General features: G+C 44.8%; 1 protein-coding gene across 1 annotated transcript; it reads right to left on the bottom strand.

Moving 5' to 3' along the window:
* Positions 1 to 6,030: 6,030 nt before the first annotated feature.
* LOC125518189 (mediator of RNA polymerase II transcription subunit 15a) lies at positions 6,031 to 17,624 on the bottom strand. The gene is made up of 10 exons (XM_048683109.2): positions 17,275 to 17,624; positions 16,546 to 16,657; positions 15,354 to 15,456; positions 11,617 to 12,834; positions 10,722 to 10,792; positions 7,934 to 9,376; positions 7,036 to 7,377; positions 6,664 to 6,849; positions 6,500 to 6,588; positions 6,031 to 6,422 (listed from the first exon to the last, which is right to left on the bottom strand). The coding sequence occupies exons 1-10, from the start codon at positions 17,418 to 17,420 to the stop codon at positions 6,224 to 6,226; spliced, it is 3,909 nt and encodes a 1,302-aa protein (XP_048539066.2). The 5' UTR covers positions 17,421 to 17,624; the 3' UTR covers positions 6,031 to 6,223.
* Positions 17,625 to 19,350: the final 1,726 nt, after the last annotated feature.

Genomic DNA, 19,350 nt, shown 5'->3' with positions numbered 1-19,350 from the left:
ACTGCTAATGGCGCACCGTGGGATATACTAATGGCGCACTGCGTGGTGCACCATTAGTATACCGGATACTAATAGGTGCGCCATTAATAAAAAATTCTAATGGCGTGATGCTAGTGGCGCACCTGTAGTGCGCCATTAGTAGCCAAAACAGGTGCGCCACTAGCAGGCCTTTTTCTAGTAGTGGCGACCACATTGTCCTCAATCGTCATCATGTTGTCCAGGAAATCTTCTCCCTCAAAGCGATCCAGGAGCTGTGTCGGGGCAATGTCCGCTGTCTTGGGCTGGGCCACCTCCCCGGTGTTGATCGCGATAGACGCCACGGAGCGCAACGCGGGGAGGAGCATGGGGTCTTGGAGCTAGGAGTCGGCGTCGCGCTTGGGATGGGTGATTCAACCATGGTAATGCCCGAGCCGACCGCCCGCAGCCCACCTTTGCCTGCTAGTAAGGACCCGGCCTCGCCCGCCACCTTAGTAGAGCCATCATCCGAGACCTCGCGAAGCTGGCCCGCGCCAGATAGATTGGAACCATACTGATCAACTTCAAGCGGCACCAAGCCCATCTCCCTTCTTAACTTACGCGGCGTGTCCACCGGCGGCAGCCGGACATCCCCCGGCCGCACCCGCACAGGGGATTTCCCGCCCATGACCTGATCAGCAACAGACAGGGTAACCTGACGGCCCAACCCTCTTGAAGCCCCGGCGGCCGTCCTGCTGACCGCAGTTGTCGTTGCAAAAGATTTGGCCTTGGCGCCGGCCGCATCCCAGTCCGCGGTCGTCAGACTAGGCGCCGATTCCTCCCCACCGTCTTGTTCCTCATCCGATGGAGGGACTGCCAGAGGAGATTGAGGAGGAGCTGGTGGAGCAAGGGGGCCTCCAGTCTCGATTTCCACACGCATCAGAAACCCGTTTTGAGCCCTGAAAACCTCATAAGTGCCCTTCATCAGGGTCGGGTCCCTGCACCAAATCTTGGCCCGAACCGATGCTCCACGGATGCCCCCATGTCAGGCATCACAATTGACAGATCATTGATTGTCACCACCTTGCCGACCACCCGGAGGAATTCCCTGATCAACGGAGCTTGGCGCAGCTGATCAGGGGTCCCGTACACCAGCACCATCCCTCCTGCAGCTGGGAAACGGCACGGGGCTCGCTGAAGGGCTCACCAACCTCGGCCTTGTGCTCGTTGATAGGCAAGTTGAACGTGCCGCTTTTCTTGGCCATGCGCAGCACATCCTTGGAGGGATACACGACTGAAAAACAATTCTTGCGCACCTCCGTGACCTGCCAGTCCCACTCCGAGTCCCACATGTCATTCAAATCCGCTCTCAAGGACTCCTCTGTTGCCTCCCCTTCGGTAATGACCAAAGATGCAGCATTGGCAGGGATATGCACCTCCTCCTCAACTCCTCCCTCCAACGCATAAAAGCCCTGGCCTTTGACGCCGAACCCATACATGACCAGCTCAGGCTTAGCCTGCCGAGAAGGACACTGCCCTGATGTATGCCCCTCTTGCTTGCACACAAAACATAGCAGGTCAAATTAACATCCGATTTGGTAGTGGCCCTTCCTCCCGCATTTGAAGCATAGCACCTCCGACAAGTCACCACCCGATCCCCCGCGGCCCCCAGCTGGCGCCCGCCTGGCTGGTCTCTCAGATCCAATCTCCCCCTTCCAACCGCGTCAGTCTCCCTCACCACCCCACTGACACGACGCCCCCGCCCCCTGCCAATTCTGCATCCTTTGCTGGCCTTGGATGGGGGAGGCCCGGCGGAGGTGGTGGGAGAGGCAAAGAACCCTCCGTGTATGACTCCCTCCCCCGGGATGCCAAGCGTCGAGAGCGCGACCACGAGTCACGAGCCTCGCCCGAACCCCGGCCAGCCACCGACTGTGTCTCCCTGCAAGTCGACAACTTGGCCCGGAGATCTCTTTCCTGCCTGATCCCCTGCTCCGAGACCTGGAGCTCCTCGCACGGCCGCTTGTTTCGGCCATGGCTCTGCATCTCCATCCCCACCGCCTTCTCCACCAGACGAGGCACCGCCGCCGCCAAAATGAACCTCATTGTGCACCCCCACCTCCTGATGTCTCTAGGGGGCATAGCTATCTCGCGCGCGAGCGTTGGCACGTTCGTTTTCCGACAAGATGTGTTCTCCAAAAAGGGAAAGTGTACAGCGCCTTCTTAGTTACCTTAGGATTAGTTGCAGGATCAAATTAGAGCGGCCCCCACCCCCCTGAAAATCAGTGGGGGCAATTAAATGTTGATTGGATTGGGTTCTTACCATATCAATCGCTGCATGCACGGAGTGCTTGCTTTCAAGCAGTACTTCGCGTAGGCCTGCTCCCCATGCAAAAGAAAGTAATCCTACGTAATTAATGCTACTACTTGTGAGGATGCTACTCTGTGGAGTACTAATCTGTGGATTGATTCGATCGTTGGCACGCGCGGCCGTGAAAGAGTCAATTCCCCCCTCGATATTCCCTGCTAATCGATCGGTGTAAAATCGTGAAATGGGCACAACAGAGGCGGAACTTGGCAACTATATTGGTCACCAACGATTCTCGACCCTCGACCCTATAGACCCAGGAACTTGACAACTATATTCCCTACAAATCGATCAGTGTAAAATCGTGAAATGGGCACAGCTGAGATGTTGATCTAGTGCACGACAGAGCAATAAAGCATAGAAAATGTAGAGGCGATGGGGTCGATGAGCAGGACCGCTACCTTTACTCGGTGCCGCCGGGCCGTCGCGGCCGCGACCGCGCGCCCGCCCGGCAGCGCAACTGCGTGACGGTGGGGTCCCTGAGCTCAGCCCCGGCGCACTGGGCGCCCGATGCATTGCTCCCGCCGGTGGCCAGCCCCGTCATCGCCGGCTTCTGGATTTGGGGAAGAAGATGCGCACCTCGGGTGAAACGAACAGGCGAGAGAGCACGGGGGAGGAATACACTAGCAGTGAGATTGGGCTGACTGAGATAACGACGTGGGCTTGATGGGCGCTCGGCCCGGCTAAAATGGATAACAAACAAGATGGCAACACTTACCCGCCCAGTCCGGCCTTTCGGAAACCACTTAAGTCTAGATTTCTGATAGGTATCCTCGTAGATGGCCTCCAGCGTCAACAAATATGTTCATCCTCTCATACATATCCGATTTGGGGTCCATTTGTAAACCTACGGACAGTACCGGACGGGCCACTCTAGTCCGCCCAAACAGATGGTTGCAGCCTCGAGATATGCTCTACAAGATAAACGTTGATGCATCGGTGGCCGGGAACAGACGAGGAGGGGCTATAGCTGCTATATGCCGTGACCATGAGGGTATTTTCCAGGGGGCTTCATCTCTGGTTATCAGAGGGGTCTATGATCCCCCAACTCTGGAAGTTTTGGCTATCAGGGAGGCGCTAGCCCTAGCTGATGATTTGAATCTGCAAAGGATACATGTTGCATCTGACTGCAAGGTGGCAGTGGACGACATCAAGAAGAGGAACATGGCGAGCTACGAAGCCATTATAAATGAAATTATCGATCACAGCTGTATGCTTTTGGTTTGTAGCTTTGTCCATGAATTTAGGAGCTCGAATTTCGAGGCTCACGATCTAGCGAAGCGAGGTTTGAATTTGGGGGTGGGCCGCCATGTTTGGTTAGGCCACCCCGGTGATCTTTGTTTTGTACCTGTAAACATTATGACCATTTGAATAAAAGCTTCGCGAGATTGTCTCAAAAAAAACTTAAGTCTAGCTAGGTTCCCGGCTTTCTACTACCAAAAGCCCTAATCCCATGCGAATCTCTCTTTTTTTGAGGGAAAATCCCATGCCAATCTCTTTTTTTATGGAAAATCCCATGCCAATCTTTAACTCTAGCTAGGTTTCTGCTACCGTAAGCCGTTGCGCTTTGCGCTAGTGGCTTCGTTTAGCACCCTGGGCCTTACAATGCAAGGGGCTTAGCGAATGTGCTTAGAAAAATGAACATGGGTCCTCTTAAAAAAATGAACTTGTTTTTTTAACCATCAATGTTTTTGTCAGAGGGTACATGCTTAACTAAGTATACAGTGTATAGAAATAAGCATCGCTGTTTAAGAAAAAATTGGTTTGTTTTGCTAAGCGCCTTTGCATTGTACAAGGCATAATCACTCTGGGGTGTGGTCTGGTCTCGCCATCGCTCCTTCTTTATTTGTGTTTTTCCTCGGCATGTTTGATTGGTGGAAAATAGTGGTAGGTAGTGAGAATTTAAGGGTTACGAAATTCCCATTCCTTTTCCCAAATGTAGCCAAACACGTTGTTGAGGTTTGAGGTCAACTGGTATTAAGAAGCGTCCGTATGTAACATATGAAGGTGTGCCTCCATTTCTTTGAGTTCAAACACCAACTTCTACCTGCCACGCAACCTCAGCAGCTCTACTCGTATTTACCACAGGTTCCTTTCAGGGTACCAAAATGTAGGTGAAATCTTACCCAGCTCAATTTGATGGCTCTCTTTGTTGGTTAATTTGTTGAAAGGAGCTATTGACCCCCCCCCCCCCCCCCTAATGCTATCACTCATCTTCATCTTGGCAGCACTTATCAAAATCTCATGAGACATTAAGAAGTAAAACAACGAACAAAAAGATCAACAAACATGTCAGGAGAGAAAGGGATGGAAAAAAGGGCGGCAAAGAGTGTGGGGGTGGGGGGGGGGGGGGGGGGGAAGAGAAGAGAAGAAAGGAAAGAAAAGGAAAGACAATAAAAGAGAATAAAAAAAGCAGAGGAAATAAAAGAGAGAAAACTAAAATAAAATGAAATACAATTTGTGGAGTGTTGTCTGTCGGCAAAGCATAAACATCAATAAAAAGAAGAAATAAAAAATGTTTTGTCGAGTGCCTCCCCTCCATCAACCATGGCTAACAGGGATACGTGTCCTGATTTCTTGAGCGGCAGTCGATGTTTTTCTGGCCTGCACTTTGTCGGGTGTCCTAGTTTTGCCGAGTATTTTTTTCGCCCTCTATTTAGCAGGTGCTTTGACGAGTGGCCAACCAAAAAAACTCGGCAAAGACCTAGACGAGTGACCAACCAAAAAATACTCGGCAAAGAGCTAGACACTCGTTAACTCCATCGATTACTCATCATTTGTGGGTCACCGTCTCACACATTGGTGTGTTGCGTGAAGGGGCACTAACTCCGACAGTTATGATGAACCAACTTGTAGTTGGATGGTTATGAGAACAGTGGTATTCTCAACTCATCAGGATTTAAATCCTGATGCTCGCATAGACTTTGTCAATGTCAAGATGATATGCGTGTATAAGAACATCTTGATGGTTAGAAGGTGCTCATAAAGATAAAGTATATGTGTGTGTGTTCATAAGGATAAGTATATACGCATATATCTGAACAGCTGCATCTATACTGTGTTCTTAAAAAAAAATCATAGAAATAAATGTATACACGTATATCTGAACACCTGCGTCTGTACTGCGTTCTCGGAGAGAAAAAACTCCAACGGTTACGGTAGTAGCTAGTTGCAAGCTGAGTTGCCGCTATGTCACATACGTACCAAAAGGCAGTGTCTTCTAAAAAAAAGCTGAGCCTTTTTATTCTTTCTTAGCGAAAATAATATATTTTTTCTTAAAATATACTTCCTTCGCCTTAAAATAAGTGTCTCTAGTGCTAGTACAAAGTTGAGTACTTCTGTTAACAAAGATAATTTTTTAAAAAATTGGGTTGTGCATGTCCACATGATAATGATTTTTTTTGTTTGTCACTACACTTTACATTCTGGTGGAAAAGAAATACCCATCCGTTCCTTTATAAGGTGTTTTTGTTTTTTCTCGAATGCATGTTTGACAAGTATTTAGAAAAATATATCAATAACCATAATACAAAATTTATATCATTTGATTCATCATGAAAAATACTTTCATATTTTATCTATTAGGTATTATAGCTGTTGTTATTTTATTTTATAATCTTGTTCAAACTTTTAAATGATTGACTTGCACAAAAATCAATGCAACTTATATTCTAGAACAGAGGGAGTACATTCTTCGAATTCCGACAATGTGAAACAAAATAAGCATCAGCCTATAAGAACATCTAACCAAAGTTTCATTCATACAACATTTATTTATTTTGATTAGGTCATCATTTTTTTATTTTGGTGAAAGTTGCCGTCTGAGCATGTTCATGCCTCTAGCCGGGACATATATAATTTATACATAATTCAAGGACAAACCATAATAGACGGATCAAGCACCTACACTACACAGGTCTCCCAGCGACCATAACTCGAACTGAAGCTTCCTCCACCACTCTTCTGGGCATACTCCGCAATGGCTCCGCGCGCGCAAGCATCCCACGTCCTTGCGATTTCTCGCAGTGACATGGGCTCCTCTAGGCCCCGCAGCAATACGCCAAATTTTGACTTCGCTTTGCTAGACAGGTCGTCCGAGTTTCTGATGCACAACATAGTTAGTTCAATCTTCACCTAAACAACTTTGGCAAATAATGAGTGAGCAGAGTGGCTACAGACCTTTGTTCGTCCAGAAACTTGTCGAGGAGCACCGGGGAGCATTTAGGGTAGCCAGCAGGGACAAGCAACCTCAGCGGCATAATCGGACTCTGCCACATTTCAACAAGAGGAAATGAGCAGATGTCCACAACATCGAGTATGCGTGCTTTCTTTCAAAAACTTACCGTCTGTGCAGACGCCAACATGGACTTCAAGCTCGGACTAACAGCCACAGCAGTATATGTGCATTTGATGACTGTCCCTTCAGATGTGGCAGCGGGTGACTCATCATCATCCTCGCATACACGGAGCGTCGTATCTATGAGCCCTTGGTTTATCTCCTCGATCTCCTCCAAGAGAGCATGATTTACCTGCACAAAGATGAATCAAATGCCAGTGTAAATGCAAGGCAGCCAACAATTAACAACATCTGAGTCAAAGGAACTATTACATTCCCTTCTATGGAAAGGGTAAATAAATAAATAACCACTACTTGAAGTATAACCACTGGTTCGAATAATCTTCTCTTCATTTCTCAACAGATAATCTTAACATACCTCAATTTTTCGCCGCTTGGCACGCGAGGTTGCGGTTGACTGTAGATCAGGGGTATCTACACTAAATGTTTGCTTGAAGCTATCGTCGACACTTCCAGCTGATGACACGTTAAGAGGCATGGCACTTATATCACGCTTCATTTTCTTCGATGCACCACTTCCATCATTTGCTATGAAATTCCTGGCTTGTAACCGGCACTTTGTCATAGCAACTAAATCTTCACCAACAGCAGTTCTCGAACCATTACCGGGTGCTGACCCAGCAATCCTGTCCATCATGCTGACAACAGATCGAATGTCGCTAACTGCAGCATTAAGAGACTCGCGCTGTGTTGTTCGCAACTGCATGTGACATGACATTGAATATAAAATAGGCAACAAATAATAATTAGAATAGTATGAACTAATTTACAGCATTAAACTGAATCATGCAAATGGCTTCTTATGTACTACTACAACAGCAGGACAGGCTGCCGGACAACAAATCTGGATTCTCTAGTAACGAAACCAGTTCAATTCTTGCTACACATGCTTTCAAATATTAGGATAGCAAGAATGGACATGGATAGGCAGCATTGCTATCATCTGAAATACTAATTGACCGAAGTGAAGTGTATTTTTCATGTTACACATGCTTTAGAATCTTCAGATGGTGAGGACGAAAATGATTATGCACCATTCTTATCATATGAACTAATTGATGTGGACCAGAAAAGAGCATGATATATCTAACTCCTATAATCAAATTCCAATTCTTGGCCATCATTTTTTTAAGTCAGTATGCTTCAGAATAGTTTGGCTAAATTTGAAAATAGTCAAGTTCTACAATACATTCAGAACAAAACTGATTAAGAACAAAAAATTACAGACAGTAAACATAAAATGGCAAGACACTTACTGCTTTCAGTAAGCGGTCCATAGGCCTTTCTGCTGCATTTGATTTGGTTGGAACTTGAGTTGGCATGTTAGCCTGATTTCCATCCACACTTGTAAATTCTGCTAGTAAGGGTGATGCTGATATTCCTGGTGTATTCACAGCAATCGATTGTGTCTGGGGCGCTAGGGAGGTTTGCTGATGTCCAGTCTGCCCAGTATTAGTAAGTGATGATATATTGGAGTGTTGTTTGTCTGAATCCACTGGTATAGGAGAGGGGGCAACAGATGGGGATGGCGATGGAACATATGGTGAGTTAGCTGAATTCAATGGTGTCCCAGTCTTGACTTGAGATGGCAACAGGTTGTGCTGATCAACCTGAGGAGAATGGTGTGAAATTTGTGGAGATGATTGTTGGAGGTTTTGTGGTGACGAAATTGGGAAAGCACCACCCTGTTTCAACTGCGGATGATAGTAGTTACTGCGTTGGCCCAAGTGCTGTTGATAAATTCCAGGTTTCACTGCAGTTCCTTGTCTAGCCTTTGACTCATTAACATCATTTCCAGCATGAAGCTGTGGAACCTGCATCTGTACTTGCTGCTGTTTCTGTGACTGTTGCTGTATTGGGAACTGTTGTTGAAGCATTTGTTGCTTTTGCTGGTACTGCTGAAACATCTGACGCTTCATTTGCTGGCTCTGCATCATATGATGATCCTGCTGTTGCTGCTTCAGCTGCTGTAATGAACTTGCATTTGCTTGCATGGAGTTACCATTAGGTTGCATCGTGCTCATTGAGTTATGAGATAGCATGCCACTACTTGTCTGCGGTTGTGTATTCATTGTTCCCTGCATCAGCCCAGTGTTTCCCTGTTGTAATGCGCCACTCACCGAACCATGCTGCAAAGAATTCAAATTGCCTCCTTGAGCAGCCTCCATATTAGAGACAGCCTGATGCTGTATGTTTGCACCATTTTGCTGTGTGGGGGCACTGAAGTTTGTTGTTGGAGGCACAGGGACATGCTGCATACCAGCTACACCAGAGGACTGTAATCCAGTGCTCATACTTGACAAACTTGCTTGAGGATTAGTATGACTATCATGCTGCTGCAAATTCTGGGAAGTCTGTTGCTGCTGTAAAATGCTGGAATTAGGAGCTTGTCCTGCAGGTGGCTGGAACTGTTGCTGTATTTGTGGCTGCACTGGCTTCCTTCTTTGTGAACTTAAGATACTGATAATCTGTTTCTCGTATTGAGGAACTTTGTCCCTCATAGCAGGTTGGATAGTACTTTTGCTAATTTGCAGCAGTTGTAATATACGGTCCAACATATTTTTAAAGTTCTTCATTCTATCATACTGCTCAGATGGCTTTTGAGGTGGCATAATGCTGTCAACATGTTGTAGCTTCATAGATATCTTATTGGACAAATCACTGAGTTCTGCAAAGTATTGGTCCTTCAAGCTCTTAATCTGTCGATAACGAAGACCACATACATATAAACTTGGTGCAGAAGCTATATAGAGATGATAAAAGAAAAGCTAATAGACCATGGTTTGTCAATAAGCCAGCAAATATGGCACTGGCAAGATATTTCAAGTAGCTTTTCAAAGCATACAAATCTAAAACAAAATAAGAAACTATGATGCCCATTAAATAAGATCATTTAATAAAGATTGCTAACTGCCTTGAGGCTTTGCTATATCTAGATACTCTGTATGGTTGTATGCTCCATACTCCACATTGATACAGAATACGGAATACGGTATATATATACATATAATATATGCTCCCTTCGTCCGAAAATAAGTGTCACTTACTAAATTTGTACTAAATCAGTGACACTTATTTTGGGACGGAGGGAATATCTTATAAGAAGAATGCCAGAATGTAGTGCATCTACACACTAGACTATTGTGCTGTATGAATTCTGGTTCCAGTTCAAGAAGAAGAATTTGTTGGAACACAGACCAAAAGAAAAGGAGATGGGCAACATTAAGAACAAAAGTAAAAGGCCCCAACATACAACGGCATGTTGTTTCATCTTCTAACAATCTAGGATCAGGGAAATCTCCCCCTAGAGTTCATGTCTTTTTGTGGCTCTTTGCTAATAATAAAATTATGACAAAGGACAATCTCTTGAAAAGGGGGATTGACAAGAACCCTGATTGCTTATTCTGTTCTGAACCTGAGAGTGTGCATCACCTCTTCTTTAGGTGTGTAGGGGCAAAACAGACCTGGCAAGTACGATTGATAATCTCTGTTGGCAAAACTTTCTCTCTCCGGTGCTCCGGGTAATAGGGCAGCTTTACCTTCGCCACCAAGGAGCGCCAAGTCGCCTGCTGCTGGACTGCCACACTGGGAGCTGAAGGCCATGGCTATCAGCCCTGTGACGCCTCTGGAGCTGACAACTTCGCCAAATCAATCGCCGCTGAAGAGGTCGAAGATTGAGCTCACACCTTTGGCTTGCATTGCCGCAACAACCTCTTCTCTGTAATTGTTGTGTGGCTCCACCGCCTAAATTAACGCCTTCTCCTAGTTACTTTCTAGCCTTCTGAACTTTGAGATGATCCTCCACCCCTAGCTGCTTTTAGCCTTGCCTTTTTGTTTTATTTTGTGCCCTCACTTTTAAACAGCAAAGACTTTGTTACAATCTGGTTTCTTTTGATAATGGAACCGGGGAGGCCTTTGTAGCTCCCTGATGCTCTAAAAAAGATCAGCAATCTCAAGCTTTGTTCTAGGGGCCTCTCTCTATGAATTTTAGGATGTTCCAAAAAGGGAATTGCTAAAAAGGATTATATCAGTATCATGTCTTACCATTTGATAGATCTCCTCTTGCCAATCACCTGCACCTGCAAGGCCTGTTTGAGTGGTAGAGTCCGCAGATGCTGCATAAAAAGCAAGGTTGTCAAGGAGTACCAGGATACAATGAACAAGCCAACAAATAACAAGCTACAAACACATTATAGGATGGAATGCAGGGGCAATTGGGATACTTTTGAACCAAATCGAACAATCACAGAAGATCCATATGGTCAGCTTTAGTCATCATGAATATTGCACAGTATCATTTCCAGAAAATTTCAACAAATAAGAAAACCGAATGCGGTGAACAAAAGTCACAGAAGATCAACATGGTCAGTTTAGTCAACATGATGATTACAGTGTACTAGATCACTAAACATCGCAATATATAGAGCTTGGTTGGCTTGATGCCAAAAGTAAGGGAAAAAGAGAGATATTGTATCTTATCTGGATACAGTTCTTATCAGGTAAGACAAGATAATTATTCTTTTTCTGTCACAGAATATATTAAATGGAAGCTCCATTAGATACACCACTAAGATATAGGTAATGCATATGATACAACACAAGATACAATGCACTGGAGTGCCCTTATGGTTCAGTAAGAGTTAGGATACAAGAATCCAGGTTGTAGTCTAATAAAGACATTGTATTATGGTCCAAAATGTAACTGTTGGCAAGAAAAGTATGGGCATGGAGGGTCTTGATGGGCAACACGCATTTTCCCCTGAACTTCTCTACATGTGTAAGGCAAAAATAACGAGTCCAGATCGATTAGCTAGTTTAGACTGCAGAAGGAAAGTAAGGTCACAATAGAAAGATAAACATAAGAATACGGAGAAAAAGAAGAGGGAGAACAATAAGAGCATACGATGGATCTACAATGAAAGTATATGTGAAAACTTACTACTAGAGGAAACTTCTTGAAGGCCCCTCTGTGCCTGAATAAATTGCTTTTGTTGATCCATGTTATTTTGTTGCAAGAGCATGCCTCCTGAAGTTTGAAGTCTTTGCTGCATGGAGGATTGCTGCTGCATCCCTAATTGCTGTTGTAGTTGATTAGGCTGGGACTGGAACTGCGACATAAGATGTTGTTGCGATTGCTGAAGTTGGTTGTTTTGGGACTGAGGTTGCATCAAACCCATTGGTGACTGCTGAGCATGCTGTTGTTGCTGTGTTTGCTGAGCTTTCATTTGCAGCATATGCATCCGCTGCTGCTGTTGATTTTGTTGCTGCTGCTGTAAACTTGACATGTTTGCCTGAGAGCCCAATTGTTGTGGCTGATGCAAAGGCATAGACTGCTGGTTCAACATCTGCTGCTGTGTTTGCTGCACGTTCAAAAGATTATTTGACTGAGCTGGTAGCCTCTGTTGCTGCTGCATCTCCACAGCACCATTCTGTTGACCAATTAGCTGATTTCGCTCTAAATTTGGTTGTTGTCCCATCAACTGTTGCTGCTGCTGCTGCTGCTGCTGTAAAGGAATATTGGGCTGCTGACGCTGCAGAGAAGGCTGTTGATGCATGGACGGCTGTGCTTGTTGTTGCTGCCTCCCAACAGATTGCTGAGGTTGCTGGAGTAATGATGGAACAGATTGTTGTATGGAATTCAATTGATTTTGTTGAATACCACTCTGAGTAACTGACTGCCTGGACATTGGCTGTGTCTGTGGAACGGTAGACTGCACAGGGTGAAGGCCAGATGACATCTGCATCATGGATTGCTGTGTAGATTGCATCTGTGTTGGCTGCAACAAAGATTGCTGCTGCTGAATATGCGGTTGCATGAGCGAATTCTGCTGCAATTTCTGCTTCATCAGCATTTGCTGCTGCTGATAAATTAATTGCTGTGATTGTTGCTGTTGCTGCCTTCCTGCCATTTGCCTCTGTGCAGCATAAATATCTTGTGAAGTACCTTGCGCCAAGCCATTATTCATTGTGTTCTGTGGCATGACAGACACATTCTGCATCGTTGATGTTTGGTTGACACCTGGCAAGTTCTGTCCAATATTAGTGAGTGAAGAAGCCTGTACAGATGTAGTATTTGGTTGCCGGGCCTGTTGCTGAGACATCAAGGGAATTGCTGATGGCTGTGCTTGATTACTGCCTTCTGAAGGAAGTCCAGGGGCTGTTTCAGAAAAGGTACCATACGTTATGAAAATATCTTGTGAACAAATACTTCTTGTGGAACAGTAACAGGCACACAAAGCGCTGAAAGCAGCATCTTACATATAAAATTAAGACATTTTGCGTTCTCCACTAGAAAAAAATACATGTACTAAAGCAATTAAAGGGCAGGCAACGTGATTTGCTTTAGACTAGAGAACATGCAAATAAGTGTTGGCATATCTTTTCATTAAGACGACAGTCAACATAAGTACAGCTGAGAGCTGACCAACTGATTTAGCAGCTAACAGTTAGTTCTTTTAGGCAAGCTGAGAAGAAGATCGCATCTGAGTAGTTGCAGAAGTTTTACTTGCCAACCCATTCATTTTACCCCTTGGTCCTATCACATGTGGTATTCTGCTTACTCAGAAGGTAGATGCTAGACTTACGGCATCACTATATACCTCAGCAACTTAACTATAAAAGGTTATCCTTGAAATAAAAAAGGAAAAATTATAACATATATTTTTGTAAAACCTTAATTATTTTGAAAATTCAGAAGGATTCAATAGTCAAATGATGACATGTTGCTAAGTTGTTTAATAGCCAGTCCAGATAAACTTTTTTGAGTTCCCTAAAAAATATATACACGTCTTTTCAAATATTCAGCCTGAAAAAATGTTTCCCTGAATTTCCTTTGAACCCATTATATGATTATTATTTTATCCTAATGTTCTCAAATTTTATATTTTCTTTCTTAAATTGCTGCTTTGGTGTGTAAGATGATGCCACGTCAGCATCTCCAACAGCTCCCCTTTCCCATCCCCATTCTATATATCAAGGGAGTTGGGCCAAAAATACTGCTCCAACATCCCCTCTCCCAATACCCTCCCCAATAGTGGGCGCAATAAACTGCTCCGTTCCCCGCCCGAGCAGCCCCCCCCCCCTGCACCCTCAGCCGGCGGCAACACCCAGGGCAGGAGCACCGCTAAGCTCGTGTCCCGTCCCTGCCGGCATCATGGGAGAGAATGGAGGCGCCATGCCGGGCAGCAGCGAACAAGCCGAGGGCGACAATGGCCATGCCACCGCCAGCCTCCTTCACTGCGACCCCACCGGCGTTCTTCACCGCACCACCACCGGCGAAGACATCGATATGGACGATGCCCACGAGGTGTTTGACTACACGCCCGAAATGTATATTTTTTATTTTTCATTCTTTTGTTTTTGCTATATTAATAAAATTCAATGCAAAGTTTGAAAATTTGAATGATGGTGTCGATGCAATGCTCATTAGTTTCATGTTTGCGTATATGTAGTGAGCAATCATATCTCAACATGATGAACGAGTCTGTCGGCATAGATGGCATTTTATTGTCCACTCAGCTTGAGGCTGATGATGCTCCCGTTGGGGATGCCCCAACAAAACTCCTAGCTTGTCGGCGACCACTAATGCCAAACAACAGGCCATCAGGGAGTGGGGGGGGGGGGGGGGGGGGGGGGAGGGGGGTTGGTAGTTCACAGTTAAAAACAACCAAGTTTCAAAGTTCAAGGTTGAAAAGTGAACTTTTGCAATAGCTCAACTTAAAAAGTGAACCTTTTCAATGCTACTGCTAACACATGCATCGTTGTTAAAACCGACCAGAGCGCTAGTCTGACCAGAATAAACCCGAACCAAGCCTGTTCCAATCTAGTTCACAGTGAAGGCTGTTTAGCCGATCAACCTGCTGTTTGGAAAACCAGGTTGAAGAACCCAAACTGACGCTGGACCACGGGTCAATAAAATATTCTGAGTGTGCAAAGACTCGGACTGTCTTCAAGGTAGCAAGGTGGACTACCCGAGTCGAATAACTAACTGAACTGTTTGTTTGTTATCTTCATACTTAACATTGTTTCTACCATATACTAAAAAAACATACAATAATATTATACTCCCTCCGTTCCTCTTTTCTTTGCGCATAACTCCCAGCCCAAATACCAAGGAGCCATTTGGATAGAATATTTTGGACTACTTTGCCCTTAAGCTGGTGTGATCTGCATGAGATACGGGGAAGCAGGCGTGATTAATGAGCATGCAGCGATTGGTTCGTTCCTCCCTCTGCTTCGTTCTACTCATTCCACCCCACACGCGCCCAATCTCCTCTCTGCATGCATGCAGAGGAGTAATTGCTAGGAAACGAAGGAGGAGGGTAGATTAGGAAAGTAGTGCTTGTTTTGGCTGAGGCGCAGACTAAATAGGAAAAAACCACAAAAAGTTATACGCAGACTATTTAGGATCGGAGGGAGTATCTGAACCAACAGATTGAACCGCCAAACCGGTGGTCTGACCACTGAACTGAGGCACTTACCGTGCCGCTCTGGGTTCAATAAATACGCACACACAACACAAGCTAGATGTGAAATTCTCATACATTATGCCGGAGAGGGGAGGGTGATGTAATGCAATAAAGCACATAATCTCAGCACTTGATGGAATAAAATATTGACATTCAAGCAAAGATGATAAATTGTGCAACACTCAGTTTATTGTATATGACACCTTACTGGAGTTATTTTGATTTGGAATCACTTGAGCATTTCCAGCAGCCTGTTGTGTCTTCGTCTCCATAGAGAGCATTTTCAGAGAAATCTTCCGCAAATAATCAGACTGAGTAATACAAAAGAAAATGGTGTGAAGTTCTATACCAAATTAGTAATAGTGGCTTGCAATCAACAGTTCTGATGCAAGCAGTTTAGCATGGTAGAGAAGGTGTCTCCGCTCTTAACAATTGAATTCAATAAATGCTATCTAAGCAGCAAAACACAGCACCTCGAATAAGTGATATGAACAGTAAATCCAAATCAAAATAGTGACACTGTACCCCAACTTTATCAAATAAACAAATATTCACCATAACTGAGTTAGGCAATATGATGAAGAGTTGTAGATTGCTCCAAGGTTTGCAACAAATAAGCCAGACGAACAGAAATTCAAAATGGAAATGGTGGTATGATACACCCCAACCAAACAAATACAATTGAATTTTTTTACCAGACTGGAGTATATGCAACTCAGATAAAGCCCGTTCAAATGGAGGGAAGGAGGAAGCAAGGTCTTGTTTTATTTTTAGTCCGAGAAAAATGATTGTATACCACTGTGAATCCCATGGTCTTGGGTAGTACTATCCTTCCAACATAAGATACTTTTATTTCATCTATAACAAATTCAGATGCATGGACACATGGCATAGAAACATGAATTGGAAGAGTAAGTAACTGCAGACGCTTAAGGTACAAGCGTACGAGATTCACCATGTGATCGATGATAACCAAGATTAGGATTAGTGTTTTGGTCTATCATTTATGTAACATACATTAAAAATATAGTAGCTTGTTAACTTACATTATGTATGTACACTAAATGTGAAAAATAACTGGGATGTGCTGCAAATAGTTTGAGTCCCGGCAGCACATAATTTTTTTGTTTGTTCTCAAGCATGAGAAAAATCAGGATGTATTCCCAAGAGTAGGTGAAGAAAACTTTAGCACTTGGAGGAAAAAATTCACCCAAGGTTTCACAAAAATAAAGGTGGAACTGCTAAAGGTACTCAGACATGCCAGGAAAAAAATCTTCTACAACAATTGGAGGCAGTTCTACTGTATTATTATACCATAAACTCTGTTTCTAGAAGAAAACCTCATAACTAATATTTGTGTGCTCTGCTCAGAGAAGCAGTGAAGATAGGTTAAAAAAAACCTGATTGGTTGCTGCAGTATAGATCTTCTCTTCGAATCGCACGGCGATCTTTTGAAGTTCATTCACTCCGTCTGGCGCAGACGCTGGCAGATGCTTCTTCAGAGTTTCCGTTCTGCACGCATCACGCAGAATTTGAATAAATTCAGGGGACGCATTGCTTCTCAGCAGTTGTGCGCAATAAAACATGCCGCATCTGAGATGTAAAGTGGAACGAGAGCAGGCAGCGCAGCCAATACAGACAACCAATCATCAATCATAATATGCAAAATTTCCTTGCGGAAGCATTCGAGGAACCCTAGTTCAGGAACAAAACTAACAAAATGGTTTACCCTAGCTACGTACGCGGTGAAACAAAGGTTATGATATTCTGTGGCATGGCAAATTCGCACCTCTTGGCCAACAAACTCGTGTCAAAAATGGTCAGATATAATTCTGGTCTGGTTAATAAAGTAAATTGGGTGGATGGATTCGAAGCGGGTGCCCTACAGGCTGATTAGTGAATTCGACTACCGGGGAATTTCAACTAATCAAGAACAGAGGGGCGCACAAACTGCGCGCTCTGTGCGTAGATCGAGGGCGAATAGGTTGCCGCCGCTAGCTAGATCGAGGCTCTATCAGATCGACCGACGACAAAGTTGACCCGAAAAGGGGGACGAAGGATCGAATCATAGGATTAGAGGAGGGGAAAGCGAACCCAATCGGATCAGATCGATCGGGGGCCCTGCTTACATCTTGTTGACGATCCTGGCGCGGGCGTCGGGCTGGAGCCCGGCGCGCCAGTCGCCCCCGGCGGGGGGCGGCGGCGCGTTCGGGTCAACGCCCCCGCCCCCGGCGGCGGGATCCGACCCCTGGGTGGGGCGCCAGTTGGCGTCCATGGCCCGGATCGGCGGGTGGCGTGCGCTGCTGGGTAGGGCTCGGGGGGATGGAGGTGGAGGTGGGGATCGAGGTGGGGTGTGGAGGTGGAGGTGGAGGCGGTGCCACCGCCTGGGGTTTGTATATAGTACAGTGCGGACCGGACGACGGCGACGAGGTGGTCAAGCCTGGCCGCCGCGGTCTCCGATAATAATAACCCACCGACCTGATTAATAAATAATCGGAAATACGACCCCGATAGCGCGTTTCTCAGTTTCGGTTCCGGAGCAGGCCGAGCCGCGTTGAGTAGTGGTCGGGTGTTTCCTGCTACGTTCGCGCGAGCTGCTGCGCCCGTTCATTTTTTATATTTATATATTTACTAATTGGAGCCATCATCCTTTTTCTAAGAAAAAACTATTAATACCGTCAATCTTTTTAATACGGTTTTCTATAACTCCCGAATGTGCCGCGTTTAGACATCTGGTCCCGAACGTGTCAGATTAATTGCACAAATCGTAAAGCACTAGGCAGAGACATTGTCATCAGAGAACCCGCTCGCTGAGAATTCGCTCGTCCCGAACACAACCTTGTCCACGCCCACTCTCTCCATTCCCCATCCCGCCTTCTCCCATCCGCTCCACGCCCCCAACTCCCCACCGCCGTCCCCAGCTCGCCGGCGCCGTCATATCATATCCTCGCCGCCACAATACAGTAATAAAAAGGACAAAAAATAAATAGTTATAAATAAAAGTAATAAAACTACAATAATATAAATTAAAAAACTACAGTACAACACAATATAAAAATGATCACCACCTACCAACAAATAAAAGGGACAAAGAATTGAAGTCTCAAAATATAATATAATAATGTTCATATTGACAAAATAATATTATTAAACACATTCTAATCAATTAAGAATAAATGGTTATAAATAAAAGTAATTCCAAAAAATAAAATAAAACTACAATATATATAAAACTTTTCCTAAAAACTTGTTCATAATACTTCAAGCCATAAATGTTTTGCTCTTTAGAAACCATCAAGATCTCTTCTGAGCAAATCTGCTGCTCATCAAAATCTAACAATTAATCGGGATTCAGATTCCCGTGAAGATCCTGACAGATTCGGAGGCTAAGGACAAGGTCATCCTCCACCGGGTAGGACCATGGAGACATAAAACCCAGGGAACATGGAGGCCCAAGCCCATATATTCTACAAACCAAGACAAGGCAACAACATGGGGGTTTGATGACTCGACATGGGCACCCGCAGGAGGATTACTTCACTCGGCACGCAAGGACATTCTTCACTTGGAGTAACAGGAGCCCAACAGCCCGAAGCATTAATAGAGACGTCCACTCAGCATTGAGGCCTGGTGTTATATACCACCAATAGCAATTAGACAACTCATAGTGGGGAATAACTTAGACTAGTAACATGTATATGTTACCTGTGTATGTTACTACCTCTATAGTGGGAAGTAATATATATGTGGTGTCATGCAACACTTCATTTATTAGCTTGTAGACTAATCTTGTCTTGATATGTGTGATGTTACTCATAGTGTGAGTAACTAGTTATGTTACTCAAATCATCTCTCTCCTCATTAAATCATTGACATATAAGCAATTTTGCTGAGTTGGACTTTATGTTACTCTTAAAGTTACTCCCAGTATAGATAGTCTTAGAACATCCATTATCTTTGGTAGTTGACACGAATTATTTCTCTTTATCTCACATGTAACGTAAATAGCAGCAGCCCAGGGGGTATAGCGAACTCTCTATATAGTCTACCCCTGGTGTCCAGATGCGGGTTCAGAAACCTTTGTATTCACAAATCCATACGCAAGAAACATCTCTACGTGAGAACATGACTAGGGCTTTTACCTCCACCGAAGAGGGGTCTGAACCTGTATAATCCTTGTGTCACCTACTTGTGTTCGAGAAATC

This window comes from Triticum urartu, chromosome 7A (assembly GCF_056163025.1).
Source record: "Triticum urartu cultivar PI428250 chromosome 7A, HENAU_Tu73, whole genome shotgun sequence".
NCBI classification, from domain to species: domain Eukaryota; kingdom Viridiplantae; phylum Streptophyta; class Magnoliopsida; order Poales; family Poaceae; genus Triticum; species Triticum urartu.
This window is presented reverse-complemented; position numbering and strand designations above follow the sequence as displayed.